Source organism: Protopterus annectens, chromosome 1.part1 (assembly GCF_019279795.1).
Source record: "Protopterus annectens isolate FY-2018-M chromosome 1.part1, PAN1.0, whole genome shotgun sequence".
Lineage (NCBI taxonomy): Eukaryota > Metazoa > Chordata > Ceratodontiformes > Protopteridae > Protopterus > Protopterus annectens.
Genome location: NC_056726.1, coordinates 1,521,900,515 through 1,521,922,381, shown reverse-complemented (window position 1 = coordinate 1,521,922,381; position 21,867 = coordinate 1,521,900,515). Strand labels below are relative to the sequence as shown.

Here is a 21,867-nt window from a genome sequence, read left to right as displayed (position 1 = left end):
GACCACCCAACTACTGCAGCCAACAAGCCCTTTGGATGGACAGCCAGCAAGAATAGAGACGCCCATGATGCAAGCAGCCTGGGGTGGACAGAAAAAGAACCCGATGAACCTGATGAAGCTTGTAGAAGTCTATGAGTCTCAACACCTACAGGGGAGGGGATTCACAACAGATGTCTTCTGAAAGATAACATGAAGCACCTAAAGCTGTGGAGGTTATGGGATGTATTTCATGAATTTCAAAGGGTTTGTAGCAGGGCAGAAAAATCACCTCGGCATACCGGACAATAAAGAGAGAAATATGCATGACTGCAGGATGATTGCAAGGTGACAGAAATAGGCAGGTTTATCTGCTGGGGGAAAACAGCCTAAGTGAAATGAGCAGACAGAGAGAGAGAGAGAGAGAGGGAGAGAGGGAGAGTTGTGGCACACTGGCAGATGAGATGTGAGTATGCATCGCGCCGTGGATGTTTGTTCTCATTTTCTTTTATTTTCTTAGTGGGTTGATCTTCTGAAAATGTTTGAAGATTCAGAGTGGTGATAAATGCCTGAACACCTTGCGAAGGGTATGGATGGCCAGATGAAAACAGATTTAACAGTGTGCTCCTGAACTGGTCATGTACAGCCTTAGTGTATCCACAGAGGGAAGCTGATAGAAGGATAGCTGATTATTTACTTATTGTAATTTTTTATTTATTGTAATTATTTATTTATTGGCATTTGTTTTCTGAGAAAGTCCACTGGGTCACAAAGACGCTATTTTCAGTGGAGATCCAGGGCGAAAAACTCCATAAAAGCATAGAACAGTTAACATAATTAACAATAGGTTCATAGGTTCATAGGTTCATACTAAGCTATCTGCCCTAGGGCATTTATAAGCCTAGCCAGAGTGTGTTTGGCTTTCGCCACCCATTTTAAATTAATTTTGCTATGCCTTTTTTTGAGGTTAGTATACTGTGCCTCTGTCTAACAGTGACACAGAAGTGATATGATAATTTACATAAAAATATAACGTTATCTTGAACATTTTATAATATAAGATTTACATGAAAAATAAAACAATCCAGGTTAAATAATCACGGACCAAACAACTGTCTGAAGGCTCTGCATATCTGGACTTTATAAAGCATTTTCCTTATGAATATTGTGTGGGAAGTAGGTACAGAGCACCACAGTATAGCTGTGTATCAGGGGTCCTGTGGCTCTGAACTTTTCTATGTAATTATGTACAGCCATTCACTCTGTACATGCAGTACATATTATTCTGATTCGTAGTGGTCTTGCATTCTAATATAATTATAATATATTTGTATTTGTCACTGATTTTCTAAGCACTCTAGACAGTACTTACTACAACCATTCCTACTGTACACTGCTATTTATAGTTTTCCCCTTTTTGAATATTTTGCTTTCATTTTTGCATTTTTTTTATTTGGATTGCATACTAATAATATGTTGTTGCTTGTCTGCCAATGCATCTATTAAAATGGGCTTTAACCCACTTGGACAATCACATAATCAAAACAAAAACAATAGATAATTAAATCATTTAATTATTTGGGTGGCTTGCTGGACTCCCATTTAACATTTGTCTCTCACTTTCGTAATGCTGCTACCTTTGTGCACAGGCAACTTGGCATTAGTGACAGGGATAGTCAAGCAAGGAAGCTGAGTAATTACTGAAGCCGAAGAATAAACTGTCTTCCTCACACAGTGTAAGGTGCAGTGTACTATTGGCTTGTTATGGCTATAAATTCCTTAATAAAACACTACAAGCTTTTCAGACAGCAGGCTTTATCCTGGTTTCTCCTTATTATGAGTGTAACTTCATGATGTCCTTACAGCGTCTTGAGCCACAGGTGATCAGAACCCAGGGCCTCAAAGTCATGGGTTTGAGTGGCTGTTTCCTCATTTACCCATCAGGCTAAGCAACTGCTCCAACTCAAAACTGAGTTTAGGAATGCAGCCACCACAGGGGTCAGGTGCCATAAACGTGCCACAGAACTGGTAAGTGGGAAGGGACTTGGAAAGGGGGGGTTACATTTAGGGAGTGGTCAGAAGTTGGCTAAGGGTTAGAGTTAGGGAGGGAAGGGGAGTTGCTTTTAGAGTAAGCATTAAGATCCTGGGAGGGATAGTCAGCTTAGTGGTGGTTCATGGGAATCCAGGTAGTAGGCATTGAGACACTTGCCAATATGAATGAACAACAGCAGGGAAGTCTATCATGGGGCAATGGTACATAAGCAGATGTAGCAGACCCTAACTGCGTGCTTCTTCAATGACAAGACAGATCTGACAAAACAGTGAGCACAGCTTGCCATTCTTACTGTTACTAACAACCCTACGGCCCCATTCTTACCGTTACTAACAACCCTACGGCCCCATTCTTACCCTTACTAACAACCCTACGGCCCCATTCTTACAGTTACTAACAACCCTACAGTCCTATATACCTCTCTGAAGTGGACACCAGCTGTACCAATGTGAAGGCTCCCAACTCTTAGCATTTGTACTTATGCAAAGACACACCAGCATGATGCCTGTGGCTGGATTCAAGCCTTTCTCCTACTTATCTGAGGCACGGAGGAATTATTCCCTTAATCTATTCAAACGTCAGAGTTTCAGCTTGTTTAGAAGTGCTCTAAAGCATTTCTGTCTAGACAATAGATCATGGAAGGAATGTGGAATTACTTAAAACAATCTGTCTACTCTAATTACCAGTCAAAGTAAATGCCCTCAGTTGTGTGACACTCAGAAAATTCACTGCATTACCCATAATGGTTCATTACTTATCCATGTAGAAATGTTGGAAATATTTATTTGTCTTGCTGTAGCTTTTTCAGTAAAGCTTTTCTTTCAGAGTGTCTACCTCTTGAATTGCAGATTGAATTAAATAGATTAATTTCAATTTATTGAACAAAGTGCTAGAACAACCGCATACCATAGTGCTGCAATTATCCTTTCATATACATAATTTGCACGAATCCTTCCTATACACTAAGTTTTTACTAAAATCATTATATGTTATTTAAAATGGTTATTTTCTCATTGCAGAAACAGCCCTAGTGCTGCAGCAGTAGTGTTGTTGCCTCACAGCAAGAGGTTCTCCCATTTGATTCTCGGCCAGAGCACCTTCTGTCTGGAGTCTGCATGTCCTCCCCGTGGTCGAGTGGCATTCAAAAGACATGCGTGAATGCATGCCTTTGTTGAAGGTTGGGCATCAGACTGGCACTTCGGCACCGTAAAAATCTACTGCCAATCATTAGCGGACTAGAGTTCTGCTGTGGTGACCCCTAACTAGGAAAAACCACAAGAAGAACTCCTTGCAGAGATGTTTTCTGCCTCATACAAATCTGTTATGCTGTTACTAGTGATTTATAAAGCAACAAATTTAACTCTGCTTTGCAGTATTACCTTTATCCAGCTATTCATCCACAATTCCTTTTTCCCATTTTGCACATGGGGTCGAGGTGTCACTTCAACAGCGACAATCATCTCAAGCCAAGGTTTACACCGCTGGGTGACTAGCCCTATATATATATATATATATATCTATATGTATATTTAAATACTGGCATTCTGTTGACATGGTTAACATCAACACAGTAACTTTGAATCATAAAATATTGATACACTTCTCTGCATGCTTTTAGGATACTCTTCAAAACATGCATTTTTTTTAAATAGTGTTTCTGAAGGAGATAAGACCCCCTACACTCCCAATACACTCTGTTAATTGTATATATTAACTACAAGATGACACAGTCCTCTGGTAAGGGGGATATTCCCAAATCCTGGGCTCTGTCAGTCTCGCAGGCCCATCAACCATCTCTGTTGTTGACAATACAGAGGTTGAATTCCAGCTAAATCAATGTATGTCAGAGAACCTGTGTGTATGTGTGTGTGTGAGTGTGTGTGTGTGTGTGTGTGTGTGTGTGTGTGTGTGTGTGTGTGTAGGACATGATGTAGGGAGATGCGACAGTGTGTGTGTGTGTGTGTGTGTGTGTATATATATATATATATATATATATATATATATATATATATATATATGTGTGTGTGTGTGTGTGTATGTGTGCATACGTGTGTGCATACGTGTGTGCATTTGTGTACTATATATATAGTTTTTTTTATATTTCCAGTGATATGTTGAATGATGGTTAAGTCATCTGCTTTCTTTCTAGCTTAGTTTGGTCAACAAGAAAGCTGTTGACTTTTATGTGAGATTTTGCTGTAATACCAGAGTTGGGTTGTGCAAAATTAAAATAGTGGATTGATCACACAAAAGGCATCCTTACATATACACACAAATCAAGTCCTCCAGTTGTGCAAGATAATTTGATAACTAGAGGGTGTGTAGCAGGGGTCTATATCACTTTATTGAAGACCCTGTTCAGCAAATGATCATTTTAGTGAACAATCTTTTCAGTGAATATTTTCATAGGGAAAGGAAGTATTTAGCCATCATCTGGAATCTTCCCCTTTCTCCACTGTTGTGCTTTTATAAATGGATGTCTCTTTTAATAATGTGGATGCTTCCATCCATCTATACTTGTCCATCTACAGGTGGAATTACCTTACTTGGTCAAACTGATCAATTTGTGGCACTGGCCAAAAAAGTGTTTGCAAGGTCTAAACTCAGATTCCTTTAAAGGCAGTTTTCCCCTTCCTCCCCAGATGCTTCATTAAAGGGGGGGGGGGGGTAATGGTGGATCTTCCAGCATGGGATATGGTGGGCTTTGCCCCATAGGAAAACAAATTTGTCTGTTTTCCTTTGGACATCTTTTTGGCTGATACTGCTTTTCAAATGCCCTTGAATTTGTTTCATGTAATGTAGCCCTTGGCACAGTCTCTGCGTGCTTTGTTATCATTGCAGGTATTCACTCTTAATTATTCTGTTTAAACATTTGTAACAGTGAAAAATCATTATCATGACCACTGCATTCAGCTTCTAGGTGCACATACACATGGACTTAATTCTCACTTGACTTCTGATACAGTATGTTTACCACTCTAACTGCGACACAGAACATAACTCTGCCTTGCCTGTCACTAACAGGTTGCACAAAGATAATTTTGAACTCTGAAGTGTCACTGACCTTAGCTGCTGTCTGCATATATCACAGTGGTGCTGTCATACAGGACTACCTCTCATTCATCACCGAGTAAGACTGTCAGCACCAGTGTTAATACTATGACGCAGCCTTTTACTTGTTGTATATGAGAAACACACTTTCTTAAGACCATAAATAAGCACCACTGCTTTCTTCTTAGCCAGTATTTATGGAATCTGTCTATACCTTCTGAACTTAGTGTCTTATTTCAGATATGCAGTCATGAGTAAGAAGCTATTGCTTGCCTTTCAAGTTACTAATGTATCTCTAAGACCAGTACTAGTACTCACACACGATTAGCAGTTACTAACGTGTCTCTAAGTCTGGTACTAGTACTCACACACCATTAGCAGGTGACTAACATGTCTCTAAGACCAGTACTAGTACTCACACACCATTAGCATTTACTAACGTGTCTCTAAGTCTGGTACTAGTACTCACACACCATTAGCAGGTGACTAACATGTCTCTAAAACCAGTACTAGTACTCACACACCATTAGCAGTTACTAACGTGTCTCTAAGTCTGGTACTAGTACTCACACACCATTAGCAGGTGACTAACATGTCTCTAAGACCAGTACTAGTACTCACACACCATTAGCATTTACTAACGTGTCTCTAAGTCTGATGCTAGCACTCACACACCATTAGCAGGTGACTAACATGTCTCTAAAACCAGTACTAGTACTCATACACAATTAGCAGGTTACTAACGTGTCTCTAAGTGTGGTACTAGTACTCAAACACCATTAACAGGTTACTAACATGGCTCTAAGGCCAGTACTAGTACTCACACACCATTAGCATGTTACTAATGTGTCTCTAATACTGGTACTAGTACTCACACACCATTACTAGGTTACTAATGTGTCTCTAAGAACATTACTAGTACTCACATATCATTGGCATGTTACTAATGTGTCTCTAAGCCAGTGCTAGTACTCACACAACATAAGCATGTTACTAATGTGTCTCTGAGACCAGTACTAGTACTCACACACTATTAGCAGGATACTAACGTGTCTCTAAGAACATTACTAGTACTCACATACCATTAGCAGGTTACTAATGTGTCTCTAAGAGCAGTACTAGTACTCACACACTATTAACATGTTACTAATGTGTCTCTAAGACCAGTACTAGTACTCACACACCATTAGCAGGTTAATAAAATGTCTCTAAGATAGGTACTACTTCTCGCATATGATTAGCAGGTTGCTAATGTGTCTCTAAGACCAGTACTCGTACTCAAACACCATTAACAGGTTAATAATGTGTCTCTAAGACTGGTACTAATACTCACACACCATTAGCAGGATGTGTCTTAATGGTGAGGGCTGAAGCAGTGCTCGACCAAAACACTAACAATTAGCACATGCCATTTTACATAAAATTTGGTAGCATATACTGTACTAATTCTGAAGTATGTGCTTTATTTTACAGCTCACTCCAGAGTAGACAGGTTTTATTTTAAAGATCAGTAGAAATTAGGCCGGTGCCACAGCTATGCGTAAGCAGGTCCCATTCAACACCACAAGTAAACTGCTTCCCATAATTAAATTAAATTAATGTCTAGCAGCAAATCATTCCTCTACTTCAGTCCATGCTGCCTTGGTCTTTACACATTGTGGTCTCAGGATACTGCCTATTTCCCATCAGGATGTTGCACATTCTACCCCTGGATAACAGGATACTGCATGTCCTTTGCAAGTTACTGAACATTGTACAGTAGGACTTTGCACATACTGAAACAGTAGCGATGTTAACTTCTGCAGTGATGAGCCTGCTCCAATCTACTTGTCCAAAAGTACCTGCCCACCTTTGACCTTCAAATTGTTCAGGTGGTTTTGGTTAAAAGGACAGTAGAACTGTACGCAGTAACTGACTAGCTACCCCTGCCATATGATATCATCCAGGTGCACATTAGGTATTATCTCAATACAGACCCCCCCCCCCCCATGTACATCATCCAGGTGCACATTAGGTATTATCTCAGTATGGACCCTCCTGTGTACATTGTCCAAGTGCACAGTAGGTATTATCTAAGTACACACACCCCCCCTGTGTACATCATCCAGGTGCACATTATGTATTATCTCAGTATGGACCCACCCATGTACATCATCCAGGTGCACATTCCATATTATCTCAGTATGGACCCACATGTGTACATCATCCAGGTGCACATTATGTATTATCTCAGTATGGACCCTTGCTGTGTACATCATCCAGGTGCACATTAGGTATTATCTCAGTATGGACCCCTGCTGTGTACATCATCCAGGTGCACATTAGGTATTATCTCAGTATGGACCCTTGCCGTGTACATCATCCAGGTGCACATTAGGTATTAGCTCAGTATGGACCCCCCATGCCTCTTGTATACATCATCCAGGTGCACATTATGTATTATCTCAATATGGACCCCCCCATGCCCCTTGTGTAAATCATCAAGGTGCACATTAGGTATTATCTCAGTATGGACTCCTGCCGTGTACATCATCCAGGTGCACAATATATTATCTCAGTATGGACCCCCCATGCCCCTTGTGTACATCATCCAGGTGCACATTAGGTATGAGCTCAGTATGGACCCTTGCAATAACTGCTCAGCTACCCATAGAACTTTAGTTTGACTTGTGCAGTCATCCAAATGCATAGTATGTGCTATCACACCTTGGCCACATGCAAATTAACAATAACAAATCCTGTCCCCATGCACATTCCCAATAACACAATGTGGTCTCATGCACATTTCCAATAGCACAACCTGGCATCATGCACATTCCCAATAACACAGCCTGGTCTCATACACACTTCCTGTATCACATCCTGGTCTCATGCACAATCCCAGTAACACAGTCTGGCCCCATGCACATTCCCAATAACATAGGCTGGCCTAATGAACATTCCCAATAACAAAGCCTGGTCCCATGCACATCACGAATAACATAGTCTGGTCCCATGCACGTCACCAATAACATAGCCTGGTCCCATGCACGTCATCAATAACATAGTCTGGTCCCATGCACGTCACGAATAACATAGTCTGGTCCCATGCACTTCACCAATAACATAGCCTGGTCCCATGCACATCATCAGTAACATAGTCTGGTCCCATGTACGTCACTAATAACATAGTCTGGTCCCATGCACGTGACTAGTAACATAGCTGGGTCCCATGCATGTCACCAATAACATAGTCTGGTCCCATGCACGTCATCAATAACATAGTCTGGTCCCATGTACATCACTAATAACATAGCCTGGTTCCATGCACATCACCAATAACATAGCCTGGTCCCATGCACATCACCAATAACAGAGCCTGGTCAAATGCACATCACCAATAACAGAGCATGGTCAAATGCACGTCACCAATAACATAGTCTGGTCCCATGCACGTCAACAGTAACATAGCCTGGTCCCATGCACGTCACCAATAACATAGTCTGCTCCCATGCACGTCACCAGTAACATAGCTTGGTCCCATGCATGTCACCAATAACATAGCCTGGTCCCAAGCACATCACATATAACATAGCCTGGTCCCATGCACTGGTCCCATGCACTTCATCAATAACACAGCTTGGTCCCATGCATGCCACCAATAACATAGCCTGGTCCCATGCACGTCAACAATAACATAGCCTGGCCCCATGCACGTCAACAATAACATAGCTGGTCCAATGCAAGTCACCAGTATCATAGCCTGGACCCATGCACATCACCAATAACATAGCCTGGTCCCATGTATGTCACCAGTAACATAGCCTGGTCCCATGCACGTCACCAATAACATAGCCTGGTCACATGTAGGTCACCAATAACATAGCCTGGTCCCATGACAGTCAACAATAACATAGCCTGGTCCCATGCACATCACCAATAACATAGCCTGGTCCCATGCACGTCACCAATAACATCGCCTGGTTCCATGCACATCACCAAAAAATAGTCTGGTCCCATGCACGTCACCAATAACATAGCCTGGTGCCATGCACGTCACCAATAACATAGTCTGGTCCTATGCACATCACCAATAACATAGCCTGGTCCCATGCACGTACCCAATAACATAGCCTAGTCCCATGCACGTCACCAATAACATAGCCTGGTCCCATGCACGTCAACAGTAACATAGCCTGGTCCCATGCACACCACCAATAACATAGCCTGGTCTCATGCACATCACCAATAACATAGCCTGGTGCCATGTACGTCACCAATAACATAGCCTGGTCCCATGCATGTTACCAATAACATGGTCTGGTCCCATGCACATCAACAATAACATAGTCTGGTCCCATGCACGTCACCAATAACATAGTCTGGTCCCATGCACGTCACCAATAACACAGGCTGGCCCCATGCATATCACCGATAACATAGCCTGGTCCCATGCATGCCACCAATAATATAGCCTGGTCCCATGCACATCACCAATAACATAGCCTGTGCCATGCACGTCACCAGTAACATAGCCTGTTCTCATGCATGTCACCAATAACATAGCCTGGTACCACTGGTCCCATGCACATCACCAATAACATAGCCTGTTCCCATGCATGTCACCAATAACATAGCCTGGTCCCATACATGTCACCAATAACATGGCCTGGTCCCATGCACATCACCAATAACATAGCCTGGTCCCATGCATGTCAACAATAACATAGCTGGTCTCATGCAAGTCACCAGTAATATAGCTTGGACCCATGCACGTCACCAGTAACATAGCCTGGTTCCATGCACGTCACCAATAACATAGCCTGATCCCATGCACGTCACCAATAACATAGCCTAGTCCCATGCACGTCATCAATAACATAGCTTGGTCCCATGCACGTCACCAATAACATAGCCTGGTTGCATGTACATCACCAATAACATAGCCTGGTCCCATGACAGTCACCAATAACATAGCCTGGTCCCATGCACATCACCAAAAAAATAGCCTGGTCCCATGCAGATCACCAATAACATAGTCTGGTCCCATGCACTTCACCAATAACATAGCCTGGTCCTATGCACATCACCAATAACATAGCCTGGTCCCATGCATGTCACCAATAACATAGTCAAGTCCCATGCACATCACCAATAACATAGCCTGGTCCCATGCATGTCACCAATAACATAGCCTGGTCCCATGCACGTCACCAATAATGTCGGCTGGTCCCATGCACGTAACCAATAACATCACCTGGTCCCATGCACATCACCAATAACATTGCCTGCTCCCATGCACGTCAACAGTAACATAGCCTGGTCCCATGCATGTTACCAATTACATGGCCTGGTCCCATGCACATCACGAATAACATAGCCTGGTCCCATGCACGTCACCAATAACATAGCCTGGTCCCATGCATGTCACTGATAACATAACCTGGTCCCATGCCTGTCACCAATAACATAGCCTGGTTCCATGCACGTCACCAGTAACATAGCCTGGTCCCATGCACGTCACTAACAACATAGCTTAGTCCCATGCACGTCATCAATAACATAGCCTGGTTCCATGCACATCACCAGTAACATAGCCTGGTCCCATGCACGTTACCAATAACATAGCCTGGTCCCATGCATGTCACCAATAACATAGCCTGGTCCCATGCACATCACCAATAACATAGCCTGTGCCATGCACGTCACCAGTAACATAGCCTGTTCTCATGCATGTCACCAATAACATAGCCTGGTCCCACTAGTCCCATGCACATCACCATTAACATAGCCTGGTCCCATGCATGTCACCAATAACATGGCCTGGTCCCATGCACATCACCAATAACATAGACTGGTCCCATGCATGTCACCAATAACATAGCCTGGTCCCATGCACATCACCAGTAACATAGTCTGGTCCCATGCACATCACCAATAACATAGCCTGGTTCCATGCATGTCACCAGTAACATAGCCTGGTCCCCATTCACATGACCCTCTAGCACAGCCTTGTACCTTGTAAAACACCTGCTATTATTGTAACTTTTCATGATAAGCATTTAACCTATTACTGCAAGTGGAATACCAAGCATAGCTAAGTAACGGCCTGCTAAGCACATGCCAGCCCTACTGCAGCTGACCACCTTCACTGCAGTTATTAACTGAGCTGTCCCAACACACCTCAGTCACTATCTGAGCTGTCCCAGCACACCTCAGTCACTATCTGAGCTGTCCAAACACACCTCAGTGACTATCTGAGCTGTCCAAATACATGCCAGTCACCACCTAAGCTGAACCAACATACCTCAGTCATTATCTGAGCCTCCCCAACACACCTCAGTCACTATCTGAGCTGTCCCAACACACCTTAGTCACTATCTGTGCTGTCCCAATACACCTCAGTTACTATCTGAGCCTCCCCAACACACCTCAGTCACTATCTGTGCTGTCCCAACGCACCTCAGTCACTATCTGAGCCTCCCCAACACACCTCGGTCACTATCTGAGCTGTCCCAACACACCTCAGTCACTATCTGAGCTGTCCAAACACATGCCAGTCCATCTCTGCAGTCCCATCACACCTCAGTTACCACCTAAGCTGAACCATCATACCTCAATCATTATCTGAGCCTCCCCAACATACCTCAGTCACTGTCTGAGCTGACCAACACACCTCAGTCATTATCTCAGCTGACCCATCACAGCTTAGTCATTATCTGTGCTGACCCAACACCCAAAATTCAGTTATATATGTATGTAACAAGGAAACTAGTTATTCGATATTTTGATATGTGTGTGAGGATGATATGAAAAATAATTATATTAAAAGCCTGTTCAGAAATGTAATTATTTAATTTCAAGCATTATAATTCAGATTTTTTTACTAGACATACTGCTTTGTGGCAGTTCTTTGGAATGTCTAGCAACAATAAGGTCAAAGAGCTATTTGAGAAGAGAGAAGTAGGGAACATAAGCATTGTATTAAGGTTTTCAAATACTAGCGATCCGGAAAGGATAGTGAACAGCCAGCTGGCTAAAGGTAACAGTAAAAGAACATAATGTGACAGCTCTCTATGTGAAAATAGATGTTAAGAAGTTGAGGCAATTAGACTAGAAATAATACAGAAAGCAACAACTGATGAAGTATAACATTTCTGCTGGCAGCCACACTGTTACATAGAATCTTAGGATCATAGGATGACACTAGGCTAATGGCACTGGGGCCCTTACAAGCCTATCCAAGAATTTATCCCCAAAAAGTAACCTCAGTCAGCACCTGTCACCTTGTCAATGAGGGACAAAGGTGGAACCCCTGGGACAAACTTGTGGTTTCCCATCCACTCATCAAGGTTGTGCTTGAAGAAGGTCAGTGAGATACTCTGTTTGACATGTACTGGAAGTGTATTCCAGAGATGGGGCAGCCTCTGGGAGACAAACCTGTCTCTCCAGCAAGTTTTGTTGATGTCTCATATTATATTTAGGCCCATCGAGCTGGTAATGTGCAAGGAGCTAGACTTACAGATATGTGGCATCTCTAGTAGGGCAAGGTCCGATATTGTCTTCTAGGTGAGACACAGATCACCTGTGAGCAATCTGTATGATACAGAGAAAAGTGATAGTGATTTGAGCCTGTCCACACAGAACAGGTATTGGAGGCCATTCTCTGGCCTTTCCAGTTGGTGCAGGTGTTTGGAGAGGTACATACCAAACAAAATACTCAGTTATAGGCCTAATGAGGGAGGAGTAGAAATAACCTCCTTTTTTCTGGATGCAATCCCTTTATTTATGCAATGAACCAAGTAAAAGGCTTTTCTGACCACTGCTGCCACATGATGGTCGAATCTGAGATTGTTGCCAACCTGAATACCAAGGTCTCTCACCATGGGTTGTGTATTTAGGGGGTTGCTATTGACATGGTAATCAGTAGGGGCCATGTTTTTGCTGAATGGTATGATAATACATTCTTCTGCATTTAACTTAAGGCCATAACTTTGGCACCAGTTATTTGTAACTGTGAGACCCTCTTGCAATATGTTAACGTCATTTGGCGAGTCAATGACAGCACCCAACTTGCAGTCATCCACAAACCTGGTCAGCCACAGGCCCTTTGTCTTTGCCTGTACCTCTTAGAAGTAGTTTCCAAACAGTAGGGGTCCAAGGACAGATCCCTGAGGAAGACCACTAGTGATAGGTCTGCTGTCGGAGGTGGTGGTGCCTATTTTGACCTTGTGGGTCCTATCTGTCAGCCAGTTGGCCACCCATCTGATGAAATATGGATAAACACCAAGTTGTGTTAGCTTTTCAATGATGCCTGAATGGGGGATTGTGTCAAAGGCCTTGGCCAGGTCAAGGTAAGCTGTATGTACTAACTTTCCCTCATCCAGGGCCTTGGTGACAGTCTCAAAAAAATCAACTAGGTTCAATAGGCATGATCTTCCCCTGACAAATCCGAATTGGGTGGGGTTGAGTGTCTGGAGATTGCCTATGCCTTGTTTATGAGATCCGTAATAATACGCTCCATGACTTTACAGATCAGACTTGTCAAGCTAATGGGGGCGATAGTTTCCCGGATCAGTAGTGGCATCACCTTTGTGCATGGGGATGACATTCATTTATTGAAAATACTGGAGCACATTATTGGTAGATGCAGGGATAGTTATCAAGTTATGATAGCCCCAGATTTGTGTATAAAAGAAACAGAAATATTAAAATGTACAAGCACTGTAAAAAGGGGGTACATACAAATGTAGGGCTGAGCGATGATGAAGTGTAATAAAGAAGGTGAAAACTTTGAGCAACCAGTTACACCTGAAACATACTACTTTAAAAAACTGCGACCTATGGGGTAGATAACATGGTCTGCAAAGCTGCAGGAAATTTAAAGATACCTAAAATGTCATATGAAAGAGCATGTGACTGCTATTAGGAAAACAGAGACATCTGAATGTTTTACTTTAACATGCACACGATGTGCATGGTAAACATACGTCTTCATTTTGTGTTATACAAAGAGTATACAAAATGGCGGGTCCCGACAGGATATGGATACTCAGCTCACATCATGGCAGGGAGGTTAGTACTGTTGGAAGTACACTGTGCGTTATGGACGAATCACACACTCATTTTAAAACTAGTATTAGTAATCATCTGACAGTGTGAAAGGTCAGGTTATGCTGGGACACAGCTGTAGCTACAGTGGCTAAAGAGGTGTGGTCATTCAAGTGACAAAACAAGAGACCACTGGCAGAAAGAAATGAAAACAGCAGTTCTGTAGTACATTAAATGTGCTATGTAACCTATGAATCATGGATGGTGAGCGATGCATGTTTCCAGTCGTGACCCAAGTCCAACGTTTCTCCATAAGTGCGGCATCTAGAAAGTGGCTTAGTAAACTGACACACTGAACACTTCACCATATTAATTTATTTATTAAACAGTGAACTGGACCACAGGGGTCCAATTTTAGCCATCGCTTTGATGCAGTTTTAAAAAAGAATAAAATACAAATGATAACATGTAGTGGAAATATCCAGAAAGGTTGATGTTACATATGTCAGGATATTCACAAACAGTGTGTTTACACAAAATAAAAATACGTATTTCAGTCAATTCAATGGGAAAGTGAGACAAAAAACTGACAATGCAGGTTAGCTTGTTAGTGTTGGTATCATGCTGTGGGTGTGAGCTTAGTATATATGTGTTTGCGTGTGTGTGTGTGTGGGGGGGTGGATGTGTGTGTGTGTGTGTGTGTGTGTGTGTGTGTGTGTGTGTGTGTGTGTGTGTGTGGGTGTGGATGTGTATGTGTGTTCATGGTGTGCATGCGTGTGTGTGTGTGTGTGTGTGTGTGTGTGTGTGCGCGCGTGTGTGTGTCTGTGTGTGTGTGTGCGTGTGTGTGTGTGTGTGTGTGTGTGTGGGCATGTGTGTGTGTGTGTGTGTGTGTGTGTGTGTGTGTGTGTGTGTGTGTGTGTGTGTGTGTGTGTGTGTGTCTGTGTGTCTGTGTGTGTGTGTGTGTGTGTGTGTGTGTGTGTGTGTGTGTGTGTGTGTGTGTGTGTGTGTGCGGCATGTGTGTGTGTGCGTGTGTGCGTGTGTCTGTGGGCATGTGTGTGTGTGTGCGTGTGTGTGTGTGTGTGTGTGTGTGTGTGTGTGTGTGTGTGTGTGTGTGTGTGTGTGTGTGCATGTGTGTGTGTGTGTGTGTGTGTGTGTGTGTGTGTGTGTGTGTGTGTGTGTGTGTGTGTGTGTGTGTGTGTGTGTGTGTGTGTGTGTGTGTGTGTGTGTGTGTGTGTGTGTGTGTCTCTGTATGATATAGTAAAGGAACTAAGTTAAGAATTACAGAATGAATAACAGACCATATAATTGAGGGACTGGTAATTTCAAGGAGCTGATTATGTATTTGGTTGCAGCTTCCTTTCTGGTATAATCAGGAATTAAGGTTAAGCATTTTCAGTAAATCCAAACTTCTAACAAAAGATCCGAGACACCAGCAGCAACAGCAAACACAAAGTGCATACGTGGGCAACCTGGAAACTTCTGCACATTACAGAGACGGGAAACGGCAGAGATATGAAACTGTTTAAGCTATTAGATATTAAATGCATGTACTTCACAGCTGTGAAGAGAACATAGCAGTTAGGCATAAAAGTTGTAAAGCCCCAATGACTAATGCACTACCCCCCAAATGGTCATCTCCTGATCGTTCATCATGACATCTGTCATTCTGTTTCGACAGAGGGGTAGCCCACACCTTCTCAGCTGGCCAGCATACAGGCACTGCTGACTTTTCTCTGGCATTTATATGATTTGCGTCCCAGTTATTCCATGATCAATGATCTTAAACTAGTAGTCTCTGCCTGTTCTGTGCTTCTAGAGGACAGGACTCTGTTCCAGCAGTAGCTGGTCAGGTAGTATGTAAAAGGCATTCTGAATCTTTGTCAATCACTGAAGAACCTCTCTCGTTCACCATGACAACTTGAACTGACTTTTGTCTCTTTACCCTTCACATACTATAACCCACACTAGTTCAACAGCCTTGAAGAATATCTTGTGGAAAACATTTTTTTTCTTTCATTGTCAGCCCTTCTTCATCTTGTAGATTTGTGGAGCTCTTGTCCCCTAACTGTAGAGAAAATTCCATGGACTTTCAAGGACTGAGTATTCATTAGGAAACCTCAATTTTTTTTTATAATACTGCCAGAGTTTTCCTTACGTCTGCTCATATATCTCCCTGTTTTCATTACAAGAGCAGAAACCAGAGAAGAGGCTGCCATTCACACCGTGGACATGTGGACATGCAGTGCCAGCTCAGGATCTAGCTGAAGCAAGTGTACAGGTTCCCTGTTATACGGATGAAAGGTTGAGTGCTTGCTAAGCACATCCTTTCTATGTGGATGAACCTAATGATAAAGGCCACTCTAGCAGGGGCCTGACAGTGCAGCTAGCTCAGAAGACCAAAGATCTTAACTGTTATAAGTTAGCTTCTAGTCCAGGGTACAGGGTATGATTCCTTTCAATGTCCTTTGCCTAATGCTTGATTCTGATCAAGTTACTTAAGCAGGCACAGCTCCTATCTTGTGAATGAAAAGGGCCAATTTATCCAGTCAGCTTATTCTGTCAACAAATAGGAAAGTAAAAATAAATGTTAAGTTTCAGTACTTACTGCATAAACGTCTCAGATTCAGAGGTTTGTGGTTTGGCGACTTGGCTGTTAGTTCACACCTACAACAAACATTATTTTTGGGATTGTGACTCCATGATATGGATTTCCTTTTTTTCCTTTTGTACTTCAATAATTCAGCAGGGCTGAACAACCTTTTTTTCTTTTAGTTCTCCTCTGGCTCCTGTGACCCAGACAGTTTAACTATCATGGAATCTTCCACTCATAAACTCACTTGGGAGGCTCTCCTGATATTAGACTTAACAGATATTTATATCAGCTGCTTAATAAGGGAGCTCATGTAAAAAGGGACATTTTTCAGTGGGTCACAAACACCCTTCCCCTACTGTCCCACTTATCTGGTCATCTCTTCTATCCAGCAGCTGTTACTGGAGCTCCCATTCATTTGGGAACGTATATATATTTACATTGTGTCAATGTAGCTGCCAAATCATCATTGCTTTTCTTGAACTGCAGAAAATGAGATTTTCTGATTGGTTGGAGGAAAATGGAAGGATTATGGACTAGGCCCAAGGGCCTATGTAAAACTAGCCAGCAAGGTTCCCTGGATTACGCCACCCAAGAAAGTTATTTTCCTGTGCCACTGTCAAGCAGAGACACAGAAGTGATCCCCGGGGTGTATTTCCTATTTCCCATCCACTCATCAAGATTTTTCTTGAAGAGTGCTAATGAAGAACTTTGCTTGACATGGATGAGTAGCTTGTTCCAGAGTATAGGACGCCTCTGGGACAGGAATCTATCCCTCCAGCATGTCCTGTTTATTGTGGTGACAAGGTTTAGGTCCATAGACCATGTAGCTCAGAGGGATTGGGATTTCTTTAGGTGTAGCATGTCCAACAGCTCTAGGTTTAACATTGCTTTATATGTTAGGCAGAGATGTCCTCGGAGTAGGCAATATGCTAACAGAGTAAAACTAGAGTTTTTTGAGATGGTCAGTGTAGGGCATCTGTTTGAAGCCAGTAATCCTCTTTGTGAGGTACTTCTGCGGCCTTTCCAGCTGCTGCAGATGTCTTGTGAGGTACATTCCAAAAGGGGCGTTGTACTCTGTAATGGGTCTAATGACTGCCAAGTAGAGGGGAACAATGACCTCTTTTTTCCAGGATGAGAACCCTTTTGTGATGAGGTGTGCCACATAGAAGGATTTCCTGACTACCGTGATGATGTGATTATCAAAGGAGAGACTACTGTCCACCTGTGTCCCAAGGTCTCTTATCACACATTCGGTGTTAAGTAGACTGCCGTTTATGTGGTAGTTCATGGGTAAAGAGTTTTTACCAAAGGGGATGACAATGCGCTTTTTGGCATTGAGCTTGAGGCCATGCCTCTGACACCAGGCATCTGTCTCAGTGAGGCCCTTCTGTAGGATGTTGACATCATTTGGGGACTCGACTATGGCTCCTCGTTTGCAGTCATCTGCAAACTTCATTAGCCAGAGGCCTTCTGTGTTAGCCTGTACTTCAGAGAAGTAGATATCAAACAGGAGAGGTCCCAGGACTGAACCCTGTTGTACTCCACTTGTCACTGGTCAGATTTGGAGTTTGCAACTTTTACAGTGTGGGTTCTGTCAGTGAGCCTGTTGGCAACCCATATTGACATAGGGAATTATACCTAGCTTAGTGAGTTTAGATATAATTCCAGAATGGGGGATGGTGTGAAAAGCCTTGGTGAGGTCAAGATAGGTTGTATGAACCACCTTACCCTCGTCTAAGGCTTTGGTGACTGCCTCAAAGAAGTTGATCAGGTTCAGAAGGCATGATCTGCCTTTCACAAACCTGAACTACGTGGGGTCCAGAGTTTGGAAGTTACCAATGTCTTTGTTTATGAATTCCATGATGATACGTTCCATGGCCTTGCAGACCAGGCTCGTCAGGCTAATAGGGCGATAGTTCCCAGGATCAGTGGTGGCTCCTCCTTTGAGGAGTGGGATAACTGTTGCTGTGTGCCATTCAGTGGGCAAAAAGCCTGACGTGAGACTATGACTGCACATGGTGCTTAGGTGGGGAGCCAGTTCGTTCTAAAGGTTGTGTAAAATGCAGCCTGGGATGTTGTCCAGTCCCACGGATGCTGTGTTTCTGGTTTTAGAGGGTGCAACTTTAACCTGCACAGATTTGATTACAGGGACTCTGCATTCTTCCTGTATAGATATGGGCCATTTAAGGGGTGAGAGGGGGATAAACTTAGCACTGAACCTATCTGCCAGGATGTTGTCAATATCAGTTGGTTCTGTAATTTTCATGCTGTTGTGCTGTAACTCAGAGCAGATCTGGGTATTGCCATTGAGATTCTTGACATCGCTATAGAATGCTTTGTGGTGAACCTTAGAATCAGTGGCGATTTTTTCATAGCTAGCTTTGGAGGATCTTAGAAGGGATCTTAGCTTCTTATTGAGGCTGACCAGGGAACTCCTCCACTCATGGGAGTTTACTCTCTTTTGCAACAGTTTCTTTTTTCTGTTGTAGAGTTTGTTTATGGCAGGGGACTACCAGATTGGCTTCCTTTTTTTGGAGGATAGCATCTTGGTTCTGTTTGGGATTGCACGATCCATGCACTCATGTAAGTGCTTATTGAATGCATTTGTGTAGGATTCAGCAGTCATAACTGTATTGTCCATCTGCATGGGTGTCATGAAGTTCACCAGTTCTGTCTTAAGAAGAATGAAGTTGGCTTTGGAGAAATTTTTTACCATGGTTTCCTTAATGGTGGGTGGGGGCGGGATGTGGATATCTAGGATGATTAGCTTATGGTCGGATTTGGCCAACGAGGAGTTGACTTCAGGTGTTGAACACCGGTCATTCATGTTGGTAATGACTAGGTCTAGGATACTGTTGCTCCTGGAGGGGGTGTGGATAAGTTGATCCAGGGCATTGGAATTTATGAATTCCAGAAAGCATTGAGTGAAGGAGTTGGTACACAAGTAGTTTTCCCAGTTAATGGTGGGGTAGTTGAAATCACCCATTATTAGAGTGTTTAGTTGAACCCTAATATTTTCCAGTATATCAAGAAAAGAGGAGTGGGAATCCTGAGGCATGGTGGAGGATCTGTAGCAAGTTACAAATTGGATTGCAGTTTTGCCCAGAGTTAGTTGCACTTGGATAACCTCGGATGCATTATGCTGCGCAACTAGCCTGGAGGTGTAGATATCCTTAATGAATATGGACACACCTCCGCCTTTGGTATTCTGGTCCAGGTTAGATGGCCGAAAGGTGTGGTATGAGTTATAGCCTGGTAATGCAAGGGCTCTCTAGAGCCTTGAACCAGGTCTCAGTCACTGCACAGATATTGATGTTCTCCATTTTAAGGAGTGCCTCGAGTGAGTGCATTTTGATATTTAGACTTCTAGCATTGAGTAGCATTACCCTCAGTTTTTACTTGCCTGTTCCTGTTACGGTGGTGAATTTGTCATTTGAACCTTGCCTAAAAAAGAGGAAGTCACTTAAGTTCCTTTCACTCCTTACTCCTTCCTAGAAAATAGACTTGAGCACTTGTGTGAGCTACCTAGTTACCAAACTAATCAGAACATGAACTGGTAGAATGTGACCGCACTCCTGATGAGGAAGCTTCAAGAAAAAACAGGAGAAATGGAGTGGAAAGGGGAATAATTCCCAACATAAACTCACTAATAAAGGTCTCTTCATAGGTCAGCAGGTACAATAAAAAGATACTTATCGTGTCCTGTGTGGGCTGGTAGTATTAATCAGAGTGACCTTTGATCAGGCCTCAGTATAATGATGAGTCTGAATTTGGGCTGCTGACTAGATACTGTGCTTTTGGTTTTAGGGTGCCTTTTCAATGCTGACTTAGAGTTTAGGGATGTCACACTTGTACAATATAAATTGTTTCACTAAAAAGGGCACAACCTTTTCTCAGTATGGTAAGTTCCAGAATCACAGTGGAATAAGACAGAAATTTTACTGCATAATATTAGACAACTGCAAGCTTTTCCTTCTTCTAAGGGCCTCCCAGCTGGTTGGTATCACCATTTTCACTAACATTATATTAAGAAAATAAATAAAAGAATTACAACATAAAAAGAAGGCTTTTAAAGATTTATACCATGCCCTGACTCATACTTCTCAGCTGTACAGATTTTCACAGAATGTCCAGATTTTTGCCTCATATTTCTGGTCTATTCCTCTTAGAATGTGTGGTTTTCTGGCAAATCATTGAAGGCTGAAGTCACTAAATAACACTAAAAAATTACAGACATTTGAGTTTCACAATTTATATCCTTCAGAAAATACATAATTATGCAAAACATGTTATTCTAGCAACTTTCTAAGTTTATAGGAGCAATATTTAAATTCTGTCTGTATTTTTGGGCCTTCAGCCCATTCATTCTGGCTTTGTCCAGATTTCTTGCACTGAGAGGTTGAGAGGTATGTGCCCTGTTTATGCATACCTTACTTCATACATTCTGCATTATATTAATTTATTATTATTATTTATTTATCATAGTTATCTGCTTTATTCCTTGCCCCGATTTGGTCGTCATCTTCTCTGATAACTGTCTTCACAACTAACAAGGAAGAAGGCCATGTAAATACTAACGTGGTTTTCCTATTGGTAAAACAACCTATGATGTTTTGGAAGCGACATAGCAAAGGTGTGATTGTTTAGGCAGAGTTAACATTTAAGAGTGTAGTTATTTGCCTGCACAACTACAGTACAAAACAAAAAGATTCATCTATATCAAATCGCATTCATCAGTTCAGGGAACTGTAACACAGCATGTATACATGAATCTCTAACAAGAATATAATACACTCACTCTGTTGGTTTAACTAGATTTACACTTCCCAGTCGTAAAATCAGTGGTCCCTTGGGATTACGAATCTTCTTAATAGATGGCGTTTTTAAAAGAGCAAACCTTCTAATAAGATTAAATCCTAGAAAGGAAGCAGAACAAAGATGATTTTCCTTTAATTCAAACAGAGAGAGGTTTTATTTCACAACCAGTATTTCATGCTATTAGAACAAAAATCCAATGATGCTTGTCAGAGACTTTGCAGGATGGCTGTATAAAAACAAGTTAATTAAAAATATTGGCTTGCTCCATTATTAATAATCCCATTATGTGTCTGGCAAGGCAAAGACTTCTTAATGGACTGAATAAAAAAAACATATCTGCCTCTGT

At 42.3% G+C, this 21,867-nt stretch overlaps 1 protein-coding gene across 5 annotated transcripts in view; it reads right to left on the bottom strand.

Moving 5' to 3' along the window:
• COL16A1 (collagen type XVI alpha 1 chain) overlaps positions 1–21,867 on the bottom strand; it is a 3,146,845-nt gene that overhangs the window by 2,728,930 nt on the left and 396,048 nt on the right. For all 5 annotated transcript variants that reach the window (XM_044082765.1, XM_044082783.1, XM_044082773.1 and 2 more), the window contains exon 4: positions 21,502–21,619. In XM_044082765.1, coding sequence (XP_043938700.1) covers positions 21,502–21,619 — 118 coding nt within the window. The remainder of the gene's footprint in view (positions 1–21,501; positions 21,620–21,867) is intronic.